Below are 20271 nucleotides of genomic sequence, written 5' to 3'. Positions count from 1 at the left end.
GACTGCACGGGCGAGCAAAGCCTGCCCGACCCCCCGCACCACTCCCACTCCCCCAGGATGCTTCCCCCGCGGCCAAGCCAATTCCAGTTACTTGCCCTTAAAACATGGCAGGACGCAGCCTATCACGCAATCCCCAGTCCTAATCAAACGCACATTTTTTTCTTCTGATCTTACCGTGGACGTAGGCTTTCAATGGAAATAATTTACAAGGGCAATTCTGTGAGAGTAACTGAATGTGCCTGAAAAGAGCTTGTACTTCAGTATGTCCATTTCCTTTCAGTGCTATTTTTCAGCTAAGAACCCTGGCTTTTGAAAGCGATTTAATGCAGCCCCAAAAAACCTACAAAGGAAAAACATACACTCGTTGGAGTGAATAAGAACACAGAGAGTGTTTTGCTCTCCTCTTTCCATAGCAATATCCTTATGGCCTTTCCAGAATGCACAGCTCTTTTTCTTGGAGGGAAAATGAGCTGCTATCCATGTTGTGCTATTTCACACCCTTTCTCCAACAGATGGCACAGATCCTCACCTGTTTAAAAAAAGATGTTTGAAATAGTTCCACATCTTAAAAATAGAGCCAAACTATCAAAGAGATTAGCAATTCCAGGTCACACGTTACTTTTTTTCAAGCATTTTATCCCTATTTTTCCTCATTATTGGCATTTAATGCTAACCCCTGCACAGTTCTGTTCAGTCTGTAAACAGGAAATTACCATGGGAAGCCTGACAGAAAGGATGGACAAGCTGGTTCGTAATTCCTGGGAACACTCAAGGTGGTACAGGTGCTTGGATATGTTGATATGACTGCTCACTTTTACACGTGAATGCCTGTGTCATACAAGTAGAGAAATACAACATTATATGGGCATTTACAGATAGGTAGGTTTGAATCTAGGATTCAAACATGCTTGAGGTCCAGAAATAGAAGCAAATGCTGCAACCTCATCCTCCTCCTGCTAAGCACTGTGCTAAAATCTGAATCCTGGGGTTGAGAGGCATCTGGCTATTTTCTTCTGCTGCTTTCTTTGAAGAGCATCACGGCTGTGAAAAAAAGAGGTTGAATAGTGCTGTGCATGCACAGCTATAGCAACCTCCTGAGATTTTAATTCCATGAATTCCTACAAGTTTCTCTTCAAGAATGTACTTTTGTCTGATATACAGCTAGTGAACAGCTATATTGTTGCTGTCCAAGCCCAGAAACTTTCAGCTATTCATTGCCAGGTCTGTGAGTGATTTGAAGCCAAATGGGGATGGGATTCAACACTGAGGAGCAGTTAGAGGATCAGTAACTACTTAAATATGGTTGATTTTTAGTAGAAGAAGAGTGAGCTCTAAGGCTGGAATAAAACCAAACTTTTGCAGATCTCTTTGGACTGGACAAATCTAAAGGGACAAAAAAACATTTAGGACTTCGTCTCTCAGTTGTAGCAATGGAGAGAGAAATAATGCTATGGAGAGCAATGCAGTCATGGTGTCATAACTGAGAAGACAACCAGCTCACAGGTCTTCATAATTTCTGCTTACCATCAAATAATACAATAATTATTTAGAGTGTAGAAACTCTCTTTTAATGTAATTGTGAAAAAGCTTTCTCCTTTCATTCTTTGTCAATAGTCTTAGGAGGAAACACATGTTGACTTTCTGCAAGTTTGTGCTTCTCCAAAACTAACACCTAATTTCCTCTAACCCATTCTGTCAGCAGGGGAGTACCACACATTCACTGGCATGTGTTCCTCCCGGCAGAGGAATGAAACACATCATGTTTTTCACATTTAATTCAGGATTTTTGTTGCTGTTGTTGCCATGCAGTTTGCGGCCAAGCATAATCTCCTGGCAGGAGAAGACAGACAAACAAGATAAAGAGAAGCAATATACTTTGATTGTAGCCATTAAACTTTTTGATTTAAGCAACATCATGAGGTCCTATTGCCAGTGGAAACAAGAAAAGTGCAAAAACATAACACAATAAGAATTTCTGCCAAGAAAATAAAAAAGAAATTGCATGGAATTATGTCCAATACTAATTGTCCTTTTAGCAGCAGTTTTCAGATTCAAAAGTAAACTACTGAATGCTAAGAAACTCTTATTGAGATTTTACAGCATCTGAGAATCAGAGCTGAAATCAGACTTGCTAGCTTCGAATTGCCATAGCTACGTAATAGGTGAAACACAACTTCAGGATCCGAGTCCTTCTTGGTAAGAGAATTAAATCTTTTCATCAGATTCCCAGCCTTCACATCCAGCTTCTGCTGCAAGATGGTTTGGGCACTGTAGTAATTTGAAGGTCCTAAAAACTCCACAGTGTCATATCCAACTTACCAAGAAATCATTATTGATGGAAGACAGTCATTACTGTCTCTTCTCCCCAACTTTTATAGGATTAATCCCTAGTCTTTAGCCATGACTGAATAGAGAGTTGAGAATGATTTAGTGAAAGAGCAGTGACTAAGAATCACAAGAACACCCAGGTGTCTCACTGGACAACATGCCAAGTGGGAGAATCTTACCCTCTGATGTCAAACAGTTCAGCCTCAATTCAAGGAATGTGCCTGCTAAGTGTGAGACCTGGACATTATTCTTCACCCTGAAGAGCTACAGAGCAATAGTTTTACCACTTATGTATGGAAAGTCTGGGAATCAAAAGTTTTCCTGAGGTTTCCATAGCTTTTTGAAAGAACCAATTTGGAAAAAAGTATTTAAAATATTTTTTGTGTTTTTAATCTATTTGGACTACAAGGTGAAAGATAAGTCCTCTGTACATTTCATTGTAGTAGTTCATGCACAATAGCAGCACTGGGTGTATTAAAAAAAAAAAAAAATCTCTTGTTATTTATATACATAAGTGGTCCTTGAATTTTGTGCTGATTCTGCCTTTTAGTGTTCCTGAAGAGTTCCAAGTGAGAGTGACATGCAAAGAGACAAGGGCAGTAGAGAGTTCCGAGAGTGTAACACAGATAAAGCAACAATGGATCTAAATGATGTCAGACATGAGTATGTAGGTTAAAAAAACAAACCATGGTTTATTTAAATGTGTAAAGTACTTGGAGGGAAGAAGATTACATTGTACTATGGCAATACAGACAGCACATACCGTAACAAGCTCATCCATCATAATGAATTCAGGCTACTCTTTCCAGACTCTTAATCCACTCAGTCACACAGATCTTTGGGAGAGGCTCACCATCAATTTCTCCAGGGAACTCCACACTACAGCTTAATTTCAGACAGAATTTACTGTCCTGTTTCTGCATGTCAGACTCAGGAGCAGAGCATTGTCCTCCCACCAGGGGAGACAGACAAAATATGGCAAAACTTCTCATGCACTAAGACTCTCTGTCATGGGTTAAGTAAAAGTAGCCCAATTAAATATCTGATCCTAGGACAAATTACCAGGCTGTCTGCCTTTACCTTATCCCAGATGTGTCTCATCACTGGGATGAGAAGCCTAAAGTAGCAGAGACTTAGAGAGATATTATATCATAAAATGCCATTTCCAGACTCAGATTTTTATTTCATGTTCTTCTCAATCCAGTCTTTGAAGGGGAGAGCTTTGGTGTAGCCACTGTAGAGTTCTAGGCTGCAAGTTTTATCATAACCCCAGCTCACTAATCCCATCAGGTGCCACCTTAGCTCAGGAGATGCTTTTCCAGGCAAAGTTATGGCAGCAATCCCACCAGTCTCAGCAGGGCAGATATTAGAAAAGGCTGTGTGGTCTTGTTTGGCACAGAACATACTGTCAGTGATGCTGACTTGTATCCCATTATCCTCATACTGCTGCTCACACAACAGTGAATCCACCATATGAACGACTCCCATGCGGATTGTGTCATTCTTGTATCCGGGATCTTTAATGTCAGCCAACACCTTCCAGCCAGTAACCATTATCTTTAAATCCTCTGTGGATGAAGTCAAGTCATGAGAAGATGACAAGCAAATGGGTTGAACACGACTGCTGATCCTGGCTTTGTCCAAGAGTTTAATGACAGCTATATCAGAATCAAGTAATATAGGATCATAATTGGGATGCACTATGATGGCAGAAATCTGGAGAGGAAACAGAGTAGGAAGAATTGCAGGGTTAACAGCAGTGGCAGCTCAGCAGCACTCTTTCCATACTACTAAAATACATTTTAGTTTATCTTGAATACTTCTCTACCCCCACCTGTGGTGTTCTTTAACTCAAATGAGAAACGTGCACAGATCAAACATCTTCTGACCTTTGTTTTTCCTTCTTTTTCTGCTTTAATTTTATGAAAGTTTTTATTGCATGAAACACTTTTTACACAAAAGCAGTCAAGGGCATTTTTTAGCAATGTGGGGAGTTAATATGCAGTTCATGTTTTTTCTACTGTGTACTGAAAAGGTTTTACCTGCCATGACACCTTCAGCCTGTGGAATTTGGAAGGGGTGGGTACTTGAACTAAAATGCTGCTTTCTTATTGAAATGTACCTGACTTCCCACCAAAAAAGACTACTAGCAATACATTACATAATATTGGGGCCAAACCTTTACTGCTCATTTCCTTAATGGAATGCTACAGAACAGATAGGATTCCTCTAAGGAAATACTGTAAAAGAAAGTAATATATTTTCTTGCAGTAAAAGAATGAAAAAGATGGGATTAGAGAAAGAAACGAAAAAGGGGTCAGAATCTAAATTGTACTAAAAAGGGAAAAAAATAAGTTAATTATGATATTTTGGATAAATTCCATTAATTAGGTCATATACACACCTCACACTTCCCCTAGAAAAGAGACACACATACCCAAAATTGCTGTGTTTATCATTTTGACTTCAGTCTTTCTAGTTCTGCTTCATAAAAGCAAATCACTCTGGTGATTTGGTGCTATTTTTGGAGCTGGAGTCAGACATAAATTTCTTTTCAGTTTAGAGTTGTACGGCCTTGGGGCTGAGAAGTGAAATGTGCTCATGGCATCAAACCAGGATTTGGAGCACAAGTGTTTCCCTCATAAATTATGCTAATCAATTTTGACAGTAGCTGGCATCTCTTCTACTTTTTTACTGGCAATATCATTCAAGACATTATGGCCCACTGAACCCGAGCTATTTTCTTAATTAGAGGTGAATGTATGAGTTGGATGGCTTCGAGGAATTCAATGAACTACAGCATGAGCCCTTCTTATGCCATGGCACTCGAGTCTTTACACACGAATTTCAAAGAACAACATGTAAGAGAGTGCACTGCACAAAGGGTGACCTTTTCTCCCCGTACGAGACGGATGTGATCAGCATCTACCTGCGCTCACATTTTTCACTCCTCTCGGGCTTACTCACCCTCAGGTTCTGGATGGTCTTTTCATCCCTGTCATCGTCTCTGTAGAATTTGCCCAGAACCACCTTGAGCTCTGCTGTCCTGAGCACGATGGTCTTGCCCAGGTCAGTGACGCAGTGAGCTGCCACCACCACCGTGCGCTCGTTCACCAGGGCCCCGCTGCAGATGAGGATCCAGGCCCCTTTCCGAAGGCTGCTCTCCTTCACCCCGCTGGCTGTGCGGTAGATGGCTGCTTGCCACGGCCACCTCACAGAGGTCACTGCCTTCTTAAGGGTGATGTTCTCTGCTTTCCCACAGACTGAGGAGACATCAAGAAAAAAGTAGGCAACACTTTCTCCCCAAAAGAATCTGAGCATTACTCTTGATTCTTTCTTAGAATGTGCCAAAAGAAACGAAAGTGCAGTGATGAATATAGATTTGTCTAATTAGCCTCTGTCTCTAACCTGCAAAATTATAGGACTATTTGATATCAATTTTCTTAAAGTGTTCAAGTTTTCCATTATTATCTGAATTCCAGGGTAAAGACGGAATGTAGATTTAGCACTTGAGCAGGTGAATTTTCACAACCTTATTGAGTTGCACTGTAATGAGATGACCGCAGAAAGAAATGGAAAGAACAATCCTGATTCATGTTTATCATAAAACACTATAAAGCCACCAGTGCACTCAAATTCACCCTAGACAGTCACAGTGTATTTTTGAGGCCTCTCCTGGCACAGATATTTGCACAGGTCAATTCATGCCTGTAAGACCAGACTTGCCTTGCGACAAGAATGTTGAAGCAAATGCATCTAAATCAACAGTCACCCTGGGGAAAATAAAAAGCTCTGCCTTCTTCTAGAAATATGTTATCCATACTTAGACCTGGGGTAAGATCCCCTACATCATGAAAAGTTTACTTCACTTGAAAGAGTTACATTGCATGGTTGCATTTTTTAGTCTCTCTTAGGAGACTTTATCATGTGTGCATGTCCATAGTGAAAGTGATACTTTTCAAAATATATGATATCATCTCAAAGTAAAACCACAAACAAGAAAAATAAAAATTTGTTTGTTGTTAAGATCTTCTTTTCACAGTTTGCTTGATGTCAGTAGTGGGGTTTATCAAATCTTGTGATGTTCTTACCCTAATTTAGTTTGTGCATTAGCTCCTGATTAGATTTTATCTAGACTTACAGTTTGCAGTATGAACCCTGCCTTAGCAGGGCTTATTAAGGAAGACCCTCTTTAAAATTGCAGACTCTCCCTTCTATTGCTTAAACTTAGACAGTTTTGTCAGCTGTGTGCCAAAGTATACAAATGAAAGAAAAATCCCATTTGTAGTAAATAGTACAGAAAAATGAGAAGTAGGAAAGCTAGGAAAGCTATTTCAAATCAGGAGAAAGACTCACTATACATTTTGCTCAATAAAAGAGTAGGAAAAATTAATGGCAAATTACTGTGCTGAAAGCCTGATCACTTTACCATCAGCTGCACAGTTCTACTGGTGGATAAAAAGACACATATATCCTTCAAGCTTTATTGCTCCTTTCTCCCAGCTGGAAGTATAGGCAGCCTACACTGCTGTGACTCCCTAAATATCTAAGATGAATCCACATCTTGTTCCCTCATTCACCCAAGAGATATGCACATTTTTTTCCCCTTGGAGACTCACTTGGAACACACACAGGGGCTCTCCCACTCCATTTTCCTGTCTTCAGGCAAGTCCTCCTGCTGCTGCCCAGGCGGCGGTAGAAGGGAGAAACGCACTCGTACTGCAGCTGAGTGTGCAAGTGCTGGTACCCCGGGGGCAGCTCTCCAAATGGCAGTGCTGGCTTCTTGGTTGGATAGATTTGAAGCTTTTGCTTGCTGAATGCAGAAGAGTAAAGTTGATGCAAAGGTGTTTCTCTGTTTCAAGGCACAAAGAACACAATTATAAAATTATAAAAGCAATCATTGCTGTAATTATCACCAGTTAGGTTAAGTATCATTTAAAATCACATGAAGTTTGCTTATGAAAAAATAAGGAAAAAAAAATTCCAGCATAGTTAGCAATATTCCCGTTTACATCCCAGCTATTTTTTTACATATATCTGCACACGTATATAATTACACCTATGTTTATACATATACTATTTGTGTCTATTTTTTAATTTTATAGTTTCTGAATTGAAATCAGTTGCCTCTGAATGTGGAAGTTTTTTCAATTCACAAAAGGACTAAGATACTATTTTTTAAATAAAGACATTACACCTGAATTTGGCATTGTCATAATTAATTCTCAGTAGAGGGGAGCTAGGTACATCTTTTCTCTAGTGAATATTTTAATAGACAGTATTAGGAATTGATTCAGATTAAATGATGTTGCTAAAGTTGCTTGATTTAGCAATTAACAAAGATAATTGCCTCACCACAGAGATTTCATAATTTCATAATCGCTAAGCTTCCACTTAGAAATTGAACTGATTAGGTGAAACAAGGCACATAATTAAGAAATAAATACATGCACCAGCATAGATATGGACCATAAGCTTGACTATGGTTATACTTAAATTTTTATTGTTTAGAATATGTTCCTTGCTTTAATGCTTAAAAGCTCATATCTACAAAAAAATCCTTCCTTTTATTATGCCTGAAAAATTCAGCAGGAAATTAGTTCCCCTTGAGATTTCTGGTCCTGCCTACATCCAGAAAATACTTTTTTTTTTTTTTTTTCCTCATGATGATTTCCATTTTTATCACAGGGAGACATAGATATCTCCATTGTATCCAATCTATGAGATAATATATAGTAGAAAAGTAAAGTTATAAAGAAAAAGAGCAATGGCAAGTCCCCTGTGTTTTGGAAGAAGGATGAGAGCTCCTGTGGTCATACTTGGTCTGCCAGGGTACCATGCCAAACTCACAGGTGACTTGCAATATTTCATAATCTAGACTTTACCTCACTATTGACCCATTAAATAGAGATTCTACTTCAAGGGATTCTACTTCAAGGGATTAAATAGAGATTACTTCAAACATTATGGCATCTCATATTTGTGGACAAAACAGTCCACAAACATGAGGTGCCATCATATCATGGCATTTTATGGATGGGAGGGCATGTACTCTCAATATAGCTGGTGTTTATATCTGAAACATAAAAGACTTGTATTCAAAAGTTAATAGAGAAATTTAAGCAAGAAAAATCCCCAAATGGCTACTAAAGCCTCATGTCAGCTTCTCAAGGCCATGTCTGCAATCAAACATCACAGACCTGGAGAGTGGCAGAGTGACTGGGAAGTCATGCTTGCCTAGCTCCTCAGATCTTCTCTAGGCATCTGCTACTGGCTGTTGCCAAAGACAGGATATGGCTTGAGCTGGGCCTTTATTCTGACCTGACATGACTGTTCTTGAAAACAAAGATGAGGACAGTTCTTGCACTGAATCTAAAATTAAATGAGTCATGTACTTCAGAAATAACCCCGAAATGAGAAATTACTACTTGGACGAAAATGGACCTGAAGATTGCAACATAACTAATTCAGATTGGGTTTATTTCAAGAAATCTTCAGAAGGGTAAGCCCAGGAAAGGTCTAATCTTTCATTCCTTCCTCCCCTCCTCTCCCTCATGCCCAGCCTATATAAATTGTGCTATATTGCTTTGGATGGTGAAACTATTGGGAGATTGCATTGCCATACCCTCTTCTCTCCTTGTGCTCTCCCTGTGCACTAAGATGGCACATGTTCATATATTAACACACATAATTAGCCCCAAGAAACTGTTCTTAGACTGTTCTCATAGTCTGTCACAAGCTTGCAAGCAGAACTCCAGCATCATTCTGTAGTTTATCCATCTCAATCTGTGCATTTCTTCCTGGCTGCCTCCAGCAACTGGCAACCTGTGCTTAATCAGACCTCCCTCCCAGCAGCTCTCATTGCTCAATTATCAGTGGATTTGTAGGAATTGCTGCTCCAGCAGGCTAAACACATGGAGTGAAAAGGAGAGGAGGGGAAAAGCAATCACATTTTTTCTTTAAACTGTAGTTGAGATATTGCATTCTCACCTTGACTGAACCTGCATTGGAAGCACTTTCTGTCTCACCAGGTCAGAGATCTTTGGCTCTCTGCAGGCTAGAAAAAATATAATGTTGCATAGTACTTTTTCACATTCACAGCTCAAGTGCTATGGTTCATACACATTTCCAACCTTTCCTCTCACTAACTGTAGTTCACTGGATTAAGAACAGAGGCCATTAAGTTACGTGCATTAAAATAAAGATAGAGCCTAAAACCTAAAGCCTGGGAAAAACACTTCTTCACAGTTGACAAGATCTATCCCATTTAAAACCATGGCAGCTACTGAAGTACTCTGCACTGGCACTTTCAGGCACAGAGGAAGATTTTTCCATCATTCAGTGTGTCTGAATGCTATACTTGCACCACTACAGATGATGGTTTTGTATCAGAGCAAAGTTTTCCAGTAATGGAATTATATAGAAAAATACTTAATTTCCATCTGTTCAGCCTCACACAGCTAATCCCAGTGATGGCTACAGAGAAAGGCTGCAGGATGTTATGGACTTCTAAGTTTGTGCACTTATGGAAGGAATTGGAGGCTCTGATTCAAAGCAACACTTCAGAGTTACCTGAATATGCATAAAATAACAGAAAGGAAATCTAAGATTTCTAGCTTTGCATATTCTGTTTACTTATTTTAAGATTAGGATAAAATATTAAAGTTCAAATAACTCTGCCAGGGTCTCCTTCCTGCTTCCCTGAGTGGAAGGAGTCTTGCAGGATGGATTTTATCTGTAGGCCTGAGCAGTTGTTCTCTGTGCAATTCAACAATATCTAGTTCTTTGTGATTGATATATATATTAAACATTATGTCAGTATCACAGTAAGCATCAATAAAGATGCATTCCACAGATGATTATATGCTTCAGGGAGAGACTGTTTTCATCTAAAACAACAGAATAAGGCAAATTCCCCAGGGACAAACATATTCCCTTATATTATCATCATTTCAGTTTAAAAAAAGTCCATATGTCAAGAAATTGCTTTCATAAAATGAATTTAGCAGCTCCCCAGTCCAAATTCATTAATTCGTTAATTCATTCATTCATTCATTCATTCATTCATTCATTCATTCATTCATTCATTCATTCATTCTCTCAGGGTTTTGTCCACGCTAATAGAATAGCTCCCAGTCAAGAACATAGGATTTAAAGGTGTGATTCAGTGTTTTGATGAATACATATAAATTAATCATATATTCAAGCCTGCAGTGTACAGGCTCTTCCTTTTGCATTCATGACTGGTCACATTGTCTTAAAAGGATGGTGAAAGGACAGTTATTCCTTATGACAGCAACTGATTGTTAAAGGTCTCATGAGACAATTATTTCATTCTATTTCAATTCCCTCCTGATCTTCTTTGATTTTGATCTTACACAGGTTCAGTCTAGAATGAGGATAATAAGGGTCTCAGGGAACATTCCTTTCCCTGTTTAAAGATGGAATCTTCTGGAATCACTGGCATCTTCTCTGTCTGAGTATAGCAGCCTACAGAGCTGGCAAACTACAAAACTCAGTATCAGGTATCAGCCAGACAGTTTACTCTTTACAAATATGATTGTTTGTCGAGTACAAGTGATATTAAACACCATCCAGTAAAACCACAGCAGCTTGAGTGAATTGTGGTAAAAAAGTTTGTAAACTACCTTTTATGCAGATTGGTTGCTTCCCTGACCATTCTCCATCGTCTTGGCAGGTCCTTTGTTCATTGCCACTAAGAACATACGAGTTGTTACAAAAGAAAGCAATGACTGTGCCAATTTTTGCATAGCGTCCATTCAAGAGCCCAGTGTCTTCTACTACTCTTCTGTAGCCATTGAGTGGGCCACCAGGATCTGTGCAGGTTTTTTCTTCTAGAACTAATGATAGGAGAGAAAGATAGTAACCATTTTATCAGATTCACTATTTTCACCCATCAAATTGCTCGGCATTTAATTCAGATGTTACTAAACAATCTACACTTTATTAAAGATGCCTTTTCAAGACCATCTGGGATCCTTTTCTTTGAAAATGTCAAATATTACAGAAGAAATAATAATCTAGAGATATCTATTTATAATACACACTTTAGTCTCACTGGAAGCATAAGATTTTCAAATTGGTAAAAATTCTCTAATTGTCAAAACCTTAAGAAGTAGCTGACAATCCTGAAAAAGAACCTTGACTTTCCATGATGTTAATGTCCCATTAATATTAACAAGGCTTCTTCAGTAGCATAAAAGGCTGCACTTAAACTATTTGCAGGAAATAGGCCCTTGGCATTCTTTTCCCTTTTCTGTATTTTCAATACTTCACTGCACATGGATAATAAAACTAGACTACTTAATTTTGCTTTTATGTTTGGTTGCGTTTTGTTTTCTTAGAACTGAGAGGGATATTTCAATAATCCAGGGAAATACAGGAATTGAAAGAGAACATATGTATGTATTTATTGTCAATAAAAATTTAATATGAAAAGCTTACTCATGCTATATTCTGCCTATAAAACCTCTTTTAGTTCCTCCTTCCCAGTATTTTCAACTTCTTTTTAATTCTTGTTGTTTTTTGGGGAGTTTGGTGGGGGGTTTCCTCAATAAACTTAGATTTTTGGCCTAAATCTAGAGGACAGTCTTCACTATGTGGTGCTAGAAGATGACTTTTCCTTTATTTTTAAATCTTCTGTTCTTTCTATTTAGCAGCTGACAAGGTGTTTTCTTTTTTTTTTTTTTTTTTTTTTTTTTTTTTTTTCTTTGGATTTCACCTCAGTTTTCTTGCCAGGACAACAGTAATATGCAATTGTTTAATTTCTCTGCCTGATGTCCCAGTGCATGATAACCAGTGAACATCTAGTTCAGACAGCTGGTGTTGGTGCTGCTCAGAGAGGGCCCAGAGGACTGGGACATATCAATTGACCCAAAATTACCTCTTCATATCATATCTTCAGCCTCGGCTGCCTGCTGAGCCTCGGCTCACAAAAGCACCAACATATAACAAAGCACTCGTGCATTTATTTAAATTGCTGTGAAATCAGCACAGTTACAGTGCAAAGGTATGGCCCTGCCCTGTCACAAAGTCATATCTTGTGCCAGCAGACAAAGCCCAGCTCAGCAAAGCGTGTGAACACACAGCCAGCCATAACAACGCCACTTCAGTGAAGAGCATGTGCTGTTCACAGTGAGCTCTATATTTCTGTGTTTTCTTTACAAACATTGCATTTTAGCATATGCTGAAGGCTATATATTTACTTAAATATTTTCCATGAGTTATGCTCAGTAAACAAGGATTTCTGAACTTCCTTTACACCAGGAGAAAAGGAAAAGCATAACTCTTTTCATTTGTCTCCATTTTCCTTCTGTGTACCTCACAGGCTCTCTCACTTGTGAACCATAAGTGACTGATAACTTGATAGCAGCTAAAGACTCCAGAGAATCCTCCACAGAATAATGCTTTATTTGCAAGTTGCCTTCTGCACTGATGACTGGCCTGGAGGCATCATCTGATCAGCAGAGTGCGTGTTTCCAAATGTACCAAAAGCTTCACCACGTCAGTCACTTAAGGCCTTCTCTTATTTCAGTGCTTTGACAGTAATTGTCTTCTTCCTTAGGCTCAGGGTTATGACCTCTTTGATTTATTAAAAACAAAGAGAAAACATCTGGGAAGGAGAGACCTAGCACTTCAGTGACTGCCAAATCTAGAGACAGCTCTTTCTATAGGTCTTTAGCCAGGGCCATCATGCAGCAGGGACTTGGCATGATCCTGACATTACATTTACTGCAACTTCTCTCTAGACAGAAGAACACCTATTGCTTCCTCTTTCAAATCAATTTCTATACAGCTGTTTTACAATACCCCCCCAAAAATTTACATTGCTTGACATAACACACTTATAAAACACTTCATCAACTGAAACAAATAATTCTGGAATATGGAAATGAAATTGTGCAATGCAAATCAACTAAAGGAAATTTAAAATCTCTCTGGATGGCAAGAAGGAATTTTATAGCTGAACCAATGTGAATGGTAGGCATGCCATCCTGCAAAGTCAGAATGAATGGAAGTTTCTTTTCTAGCAATTTTTGTCTAGGATGGGAATTGAAATAAGTCTAGTGTTCACACAGTAAGCTCCAGATTTCTGCAGAGAAGGTGTCAGACACACAGAGTAAGGAAGGTAACTATTCATTGTTGCACTATGTCTGTCACTTGGCTTTTGCCCTAGACATATTCTCTCTACGTGGAAGAAAGACACATACCTAAAGACTTAGAGGTTATTAGTTTTCAGTAAAGTGATGTTTCAGTCAGACCTTTATACAAAAAAGTCTTGCAGGCTGGGGTTCCAGCAAAGAAAAATAAGAATTCCTACTGCTTCTTAAAGACAGGAAGACAGAAGGACGTGTTATGTCGCAGACCTACCAAATTTCAAGTGAGATTTAGATAGTCTTGTGTCATGGGAATACATTGGCCAAAGTATTTGATAAGAATTAAAACTTAAAGTGACCTTACCACATTCAGGATGATGTGTTGACCAAATCCCATCAAGCTGACAGTAGGCAACACGGCTGCCTTTTAAGCTGTAACCTGCGTTGCACTTGAAGTAAACCCGGGCCCCGTATTTAAAGTCATCTCCTTCCACAATACCATGAGCAGGAGCACCTGGAGTCCTACACATCACCACTGACAGTTCAGATATTTCAAAAAAATCCACTTTATTACAAAAACAGGACTGTGTTAAGGTGATTCTTTACTTAGAACATAGAAAAACCAATTACAATGGACACAGGAATTAAAATTAAAGGACCAGTATACGCTGATCTTTAGAAAGTTGTTTAGACATCAGCTCTAGACACATTTACATCCCGCTTTTCAAAACCTATCTAGATCCATTAGGTTCAATAGCATTACTCTGAAGTGTCACCTGTGTGTATAAGTGTTTGAATCACTAGGGCTCATTTGTTTAGAATATTAATACTTGAAATACTTTCCATCTTAACAAGGGTTTTGAATGAACTACCATGCTTGTTCAAGAAAAAAAATCTAGATCCTTAAAAGCCTTATACTGAATTTCTTTCAAATGCCTCTACATTTTATACAGATATTCAGATAACATCTTAGAAATTGGAAACCATCATTATTTGTGTAAATAAACATTTTAAACTAATTGCATTCAACTGGGATATTTACCCTTTCCACAGGATTTTTTTTCCACTGGGAAAATACAGGTGATGTTCTACATAATTACTGTAAGTAATAAATATGAAATTAAGCATCAAAAGGAAGATTTTTCTGACAGCATCAAGCCAACCATGCTAAGTCCGTCCAGCACAGAAACCTGCCCAATTTTGATAAACAGTATATTTGAAGGAAGGACTATAAAAACAGAACAAGCACATAGAATACTTTCCTGGCATAATCCCCCAGCATTCAAGTCTCAGGGCTACCTGAACAACAAGAACTACCTGAACAACAATGACTACCTGAATAACATACCATGCTGATATTTTTTAACATTTATTTGTCTTAGTATTTTCTAAATTCAACCACATACTTGGTATCCACAATATCCTGTAGCAATGAATTCTACAGACTAAGTGCAAAAAAAAAAATGAAATGCCTTCATAAGTTTTGTTTCTAGTCTGCCACCTGATAACTTTATTTGATGCTGTATTTCTTTGTTATGAGAGGCAGAGAATGTCCATTCCTTATTAACACTCTCCAAGTCACTTTTTACACTTTTTAAGGCTAGTTTCCTATATATAGAAATTACATGTGTATTTCTGTAGGTAATGTAGGCAACACATGGTTTATTATCTACACAGTTATTCATCTCTTTGTCTCTGGCTTTTCCTAGGCCATTCATTGTGGTAAACTGCATGGGAGAGGCTTCAGTGCAGGACATAGATATGAATATGGGTTTTTTACCTGTCAGCTGTGGTACTCTGCTGACAATAGATGGATCAATGTTAAAGAGATCATTGCTACTCTATGCTTTTAGAAATTTGACTTTTCTGTTTTGCCTCATACCCAGTTGCTTGCTAACTTGCAGGCAAATTTAGATGCTCAGAACTTTCAGAGGAAAAGTTTTCTAAGGCCTCTGCTCTAGAATTCTTACACAAAGCACACATAAATGCATCCATTTATATGGATTGTAGACCATCCAATTATTCACATAAAGAAGACATCAAACAATGATTTGGAAGAATCACTTGTGCACTAGTGAGCAAAGGTCTTGGTAAGAAAAACTGTCCAACAATTAAACATTAGAGAGGAGCCTGGTCTATAATGCTCCTAATCAAATTACATCCAGTTATGTAAGATCAGAATTTCCTCTTGGCCACCAAATATTCTTCACCAATGTCATCATTAGCAAAAGAATAATGTTAATTTATTTTTTATTAATTCCTAGCCCTTGACTTTTCTCATGTGAAATATAGACACACATATATATCTACATATATATCTACATATATAGGTGGATATGTGTATACATAAGCACATAGATAAATGAAACATAAATAATGGGAACACAGAATTTCTAGGTGTTTTAAATTCTCAGAACACTCATCTTCCCATCTACTCATCTTCTCATGATTTGTGTATTCCCAGTCACCCCCTCCATATCTTTCTCGGAGCAGCAATCCATTTCCCTACATTTATATTTCTCTTTCAATGTCAAGTCACTCAACTTGTCAAATAAAAAAACTAGATGAACCATCTGTGCATGTTTCAGACTTCTACTTTTTGTCATAAATACAGGTTTTCTGTTTTGCTTATTGTCCAGTTCAGCTCTGCAGAACAAATAATTTGGTGCTTTCTTGTTCTAGGTCTATCCTGCTAAAAAAATGTCACCAAGTTACACTTGCTTACAACTATAAATATCTGTTCTTGCTCAGTTCCTAAGTGTTTAAAAGATTTAGTTTCTTGTTCTTTTGATTTGTTTGTTGCCAAACTTTCTTCAGAAAGTGTCCCCTGTGAGCCAGCTGGAGCAACTCTGGTTTTATTTATGATGCAAATTCAGTATTTCATACACAGATTCATTTAGATTCATCTGTGGCCTGGAGTAGAGGATTTGGAGGCAAAAGGTCATGAGATCCAATCATAGCTAAAAAAATGTGGTAGCAACCTATGGGTGGGTAGCTTCGTCTGCTGTATGTGACAAATGAGAGCACCCCTTTCATCACAGAGATGTTACAAGCATTAGCTCATACCCACTTATGTCAAAGAGCCACTGTAGGGTTTCTCTGATGGCAAAACACCTTAGCATTATTAACAGATGTATCGCTTTTGTTACCCTTGCTTTTAGCTACTGATTGTCTGCTCTCTTGTAACACAGGGATGAATTTGCCACTGGAGACAGAGACACTACATTAATTTTTTCCTATGGATCATTTGGTAAGCTCATTCTTTCTACAAATCAAATGTGGTTTTGAATCTTGAGATGTTCCCTGCATTCCAGTCCCACAGCTGAGCTCTCTGTTTTCAGAGATATTATCTAGTCTGAAAGTATCACACAGTTACTCCAGTACCTGCTTCTACTGCTTTGGTTTGAGCTCTATACGTTTTTTCTTCTTCAGTTTGACCTGCCTTTTATTTCTTTCACCTAATATGTTTCAGGGAGCTCTCTTGCACCTTTTCCCTTTACTCATGAACACTTCAGGCAATGGAATTTTGAAGAGTTATTATGAAGGGAATCCTAGCCCCCATGTGTTTCATCCAAGTCTGTCTTATTTTTTTGTGGATAGCTACCTATCAAGAGTGAATTTAACTGGTTTTTACATCTTTCAGAATGTGCAGTGTACCCCATTGAATTTTCAGTCAGCCTTCTTTGTTTGAGACATTTTATTGAAGTCTTTCAACATTCTCTCTTGGTGTACAACTAAATCCAACTCTCCAACAGACATTTTTCACAAGTCAAAGAAAGAATAGAACATTTTTTGAGAGTCATTCATACCTAGCTCTGCCCTCTGGATACACATTAGCTTTAAAATCCAACCACATGATCTGACCCACTTCTCTTCAGTTTCTAAGCTTCCTAAAGTATTTGATATGATTTCAGATTCCCTTACTTAGGCAGGATGGACCTTATCCTACCATTTACTGAGTATTTCTGAATATCAGTCCTCCTTGTGTGCATGGTCCAGCAGAGAGGGCTGATCCTTCTCAGAGCTCTCACTGACCTCCAGCCATCCCCATCACAGCTTGTATCCACCCCCAGCTGTACCTGTGCTTGGTCTACCCTGACTGCTACAGCACAGACAGGGCTATGGGCTGTCTGGACAGCCCTTCCTTGGGAAGCAGGTGCTGGGCTGGCCAGGAGCACTCCATGAGCTTCAACCATTCCTAGGCCACTAGTCAGACTGCTCTGCTCCACATGAAAACAAACAAAAAGCTAAACAACATTCCTACTGCCCTGTGACTCTGGCTTCCTGCCTTTGGATAGCTGGATATGTGTCAAGTGCTTGACCTCTGCACCTTCCTCTTGGACCAGACCCACCTGAGACCCAGAAAATGGACTAGGTGTCTACAGAATGCTACTGTGAGGTGGTAATGGACAGCCAAATATGAAACATATTCATTCAAGTTCTGTCAAAAGACATCTGAGCAATCCAGAGACTCCATGGGGCCCGGCTGATCCCATTCTTCCTGCCAAGATGTCATCAGACCTACAAAGATCCTGGTGAATTTGTATCTAGAAAGGTGATACTAATGTTAGGGGAAAATAATGCTGTGAGTGAGTAAGAGCTAAGAACGATCACATTGCTCATGCAAAAGTTAAAAAACTGTAAGGATTGAAAAGGTAAAAAGAGAAATAATACATTAAAATGTTTAAAGGAGGACAAAGAAGTATATTCAAGCAGGATAAAATTAGGAACAGGATAATTGTTACTCAAAAAAATTTTATGAAAGCCTCCTTGACAAATGTTGGAAAGGTATAGTAGGATGCAAGTAGAAATTTTTTGAGTCTCATCATTTGAAAACTGAAACTCCGACTAAAAAACCAGAAGAGAATTGTAGGGAACAGAGCAATACCGGCAAACACATCATGAACAGAGAGATTTTTGTTTAATTTTTTCCTTATTTTGCTACACACTGTTGTTCCTGGGAAGTTCCACAATTAATCTATACAGGCATGTAGGTAACCTTTGCCACTTAAGGGTTTGAGGTGAATTTTAGCTTCATGCAGCTCTGTACAGTTCATAAGAGAGCAAAGTAGGAATGTATGTGAGAGGCTCCTCTGGCAGAAATGCTCAGTTGTGACGGCCCAGCTGTTAGATAATAAGAACCAGAGCTGCCTCAAGAGTTTATATCACAAACTCACACATTCCTGATAAAACTTATTGTACTTCTTGCTCTTACTTTGGTGTCTTGGGAAAAAGAAAACAATTTCTATCCCATATGAAACATTAAAATGACTTCACATTTCATGGATAACTTTCCTCAATCTGAGAAAAACTTGACTAGAGGAACAGTAAGTTCCTGAATTTTTAAGTAAAATATTCTATTATTAATAATAACAGTACAAATTCCTTTCCCTTTTAAATTATATGTAAGAGACATTCCTCAGATCAGAATTATCTGCCATTTAGAAATAGTCTTCAGGCTCATTTTATCACCAGTGAGATAAATTAGATAATCTCTCAAGCCACACTTTTCTGTCTCCAATATCCTTCAAATCCTGCCTGATGGAATTATCATTTGCTTTTGTCCCAGAGTCTCTTCATTAAATGAACACTATTTTTTCTGCTGCCTTCCTCTCACCCACTTTGTTAAATAATATATACCCCCTTATACATATAATTTATTATCTCTATATTCTGCACAACCTTTCAATAATATATTGCATGCCTGAATTAAACCTCATTTCTCATTGCTGGTACTAATAAAAGGTTTATATTTCCCTTTTTGTCCTTCCCTGAAATTATGTGCAATAGGATGCATGGAACTTTGTTAATTTGCTTGCACATTTTTTTAATATTGCTACTTGCATATTCCAGAGTCAGAGCTTGGCTTTCAGGCTGACCCATGTTAATGTATATAGTAGGATAGCTCTGAACATTTTTTATAGAATCAGTGTATGGTTTGGGTTGGAAGGGATATTAAAGATCACCTAGTTACAGCCTCCCTGCCACGGGCAGGGAAACTTCCATCAGACCAGGTTGCTCAGAGCCCCATCCAGCCTGGCCTTGAATGCTGACATGGATGGGGGCACCCACAGCTTCTCTGGGCAACCTGTTTATTGCCTCACCACTCTCACAGTAAACAATTCCTTTTTGATATCTAATCTAGATCTACCTTCCTTCTGCTTAAAGCCATTCTCCCTTGTTCTATCACTATCTGCCCTTGTGAAAAGTCTCTCTCCAGATCTCTTGTAGCCCCCTTCAGGTACTGGAAAGTTGCTCTAAGATCTTCCCAGAGCCTTCTCTTCTCCAGGCTGAGCAACCCCAGCTCTCTCAGGCTGTTCTCATAGGAGAGGTGCTGCAGCCCTCTGGCCATCTTCCTGGCCCTCCTCTGGAGCTGTCCTAACATGTCCACATCCTTCATGTGTTGGGCACCACAGAGCTCTTCTAGGTGCTTAAATGTTGCTTTTGCACAAGTTGTGCTGTTGTGTTCAGTGGAGACAAAACACTGAAAATGGTCACAGAAACTGCACTTGGTAACCAGCAGGGGAATAAAAGCAGCTTCTGCTGTTATGAATCCTTTCTGCAAAAAAATAATTATGGACTTACATTGGAACCCCTGAGGCCACCATGCTACCCAAACCAGTCTAATGACTGTCAGAGAAAGCCTGATAGACTGAAACTGGAGAAATTTAAATAACTATCTTCAAAAAGAGGACATTTTGTCTGGAGGAAGCTTAAATTACATTCTGTTCCCCAGTGAGTGCTGTCATTACCCTGCATGCTGCTAAAAGTTACAGCAGCCCCCGAGCCAGAAAAACGCCTGCACAGGGATGCTGAGCATCAGGAT

The 20271-nt window shown here is 38.8% G+C and overlaps 1 protein-coding gene across 2 annotated transcripts in view; it reads right to left on the bottom strand.

Moving 5' to 3' along the window:
• Nucleotides 1–3000: 3000 nt before the first annotated feature.
• Nucleotides 3001–20271, bottom strand: part of PAMR1 (peptidase domain containing associated with muscle regeneration 1) — a 55428-nt gene continuing 38157 nt past the window's right edge. The window contains exons 7-12 of one of the 2 annotated variants that reach the window (XM_079308377.1): nt 13810–13980; nt 10977–11189; nt 9319–9385; nt 6948–7180; nt 5296–5591; nt 3001–4044 (exon numbers count right to left, since the gene is read on the bottom strand). In XM_079308377.1, coding sequence (XP_079164503.1) covers nt 3508–4044; nt 5296–5591; nt 6948–7180; nt 9319–9385; nt 10977–11189; nt 13810–13980 — 1517 coding nt within the window. In that variant the 3' untranslated portion in view covers nt 3001–3507. The remainder of the gene's footprint in view (nt 4045–5295; nt 5592–6947; nt 7181–9318; nt 9386–10976; nt 11190–13809; nt 13981–20271) is intronic. The other variant, XM_079308378.1, reaches the window with a different exon arrangement.

Source organism: Erithacus rubecula (assembly GCF_903797595.1).
Source record: "Erithacus rubecula genome assembly, chromosome: 6".
Lineage (NCBI taxonomy): Eukaryota > Metazoa > Chordata > Aves > Passeriformes > Muscicapidae > Erithacus > Erithacus rubecula.
Note: the sequence above shows the minus strand (reverse complement) of the source record. Positions and strands in the feature narration are given on the sequence as shown.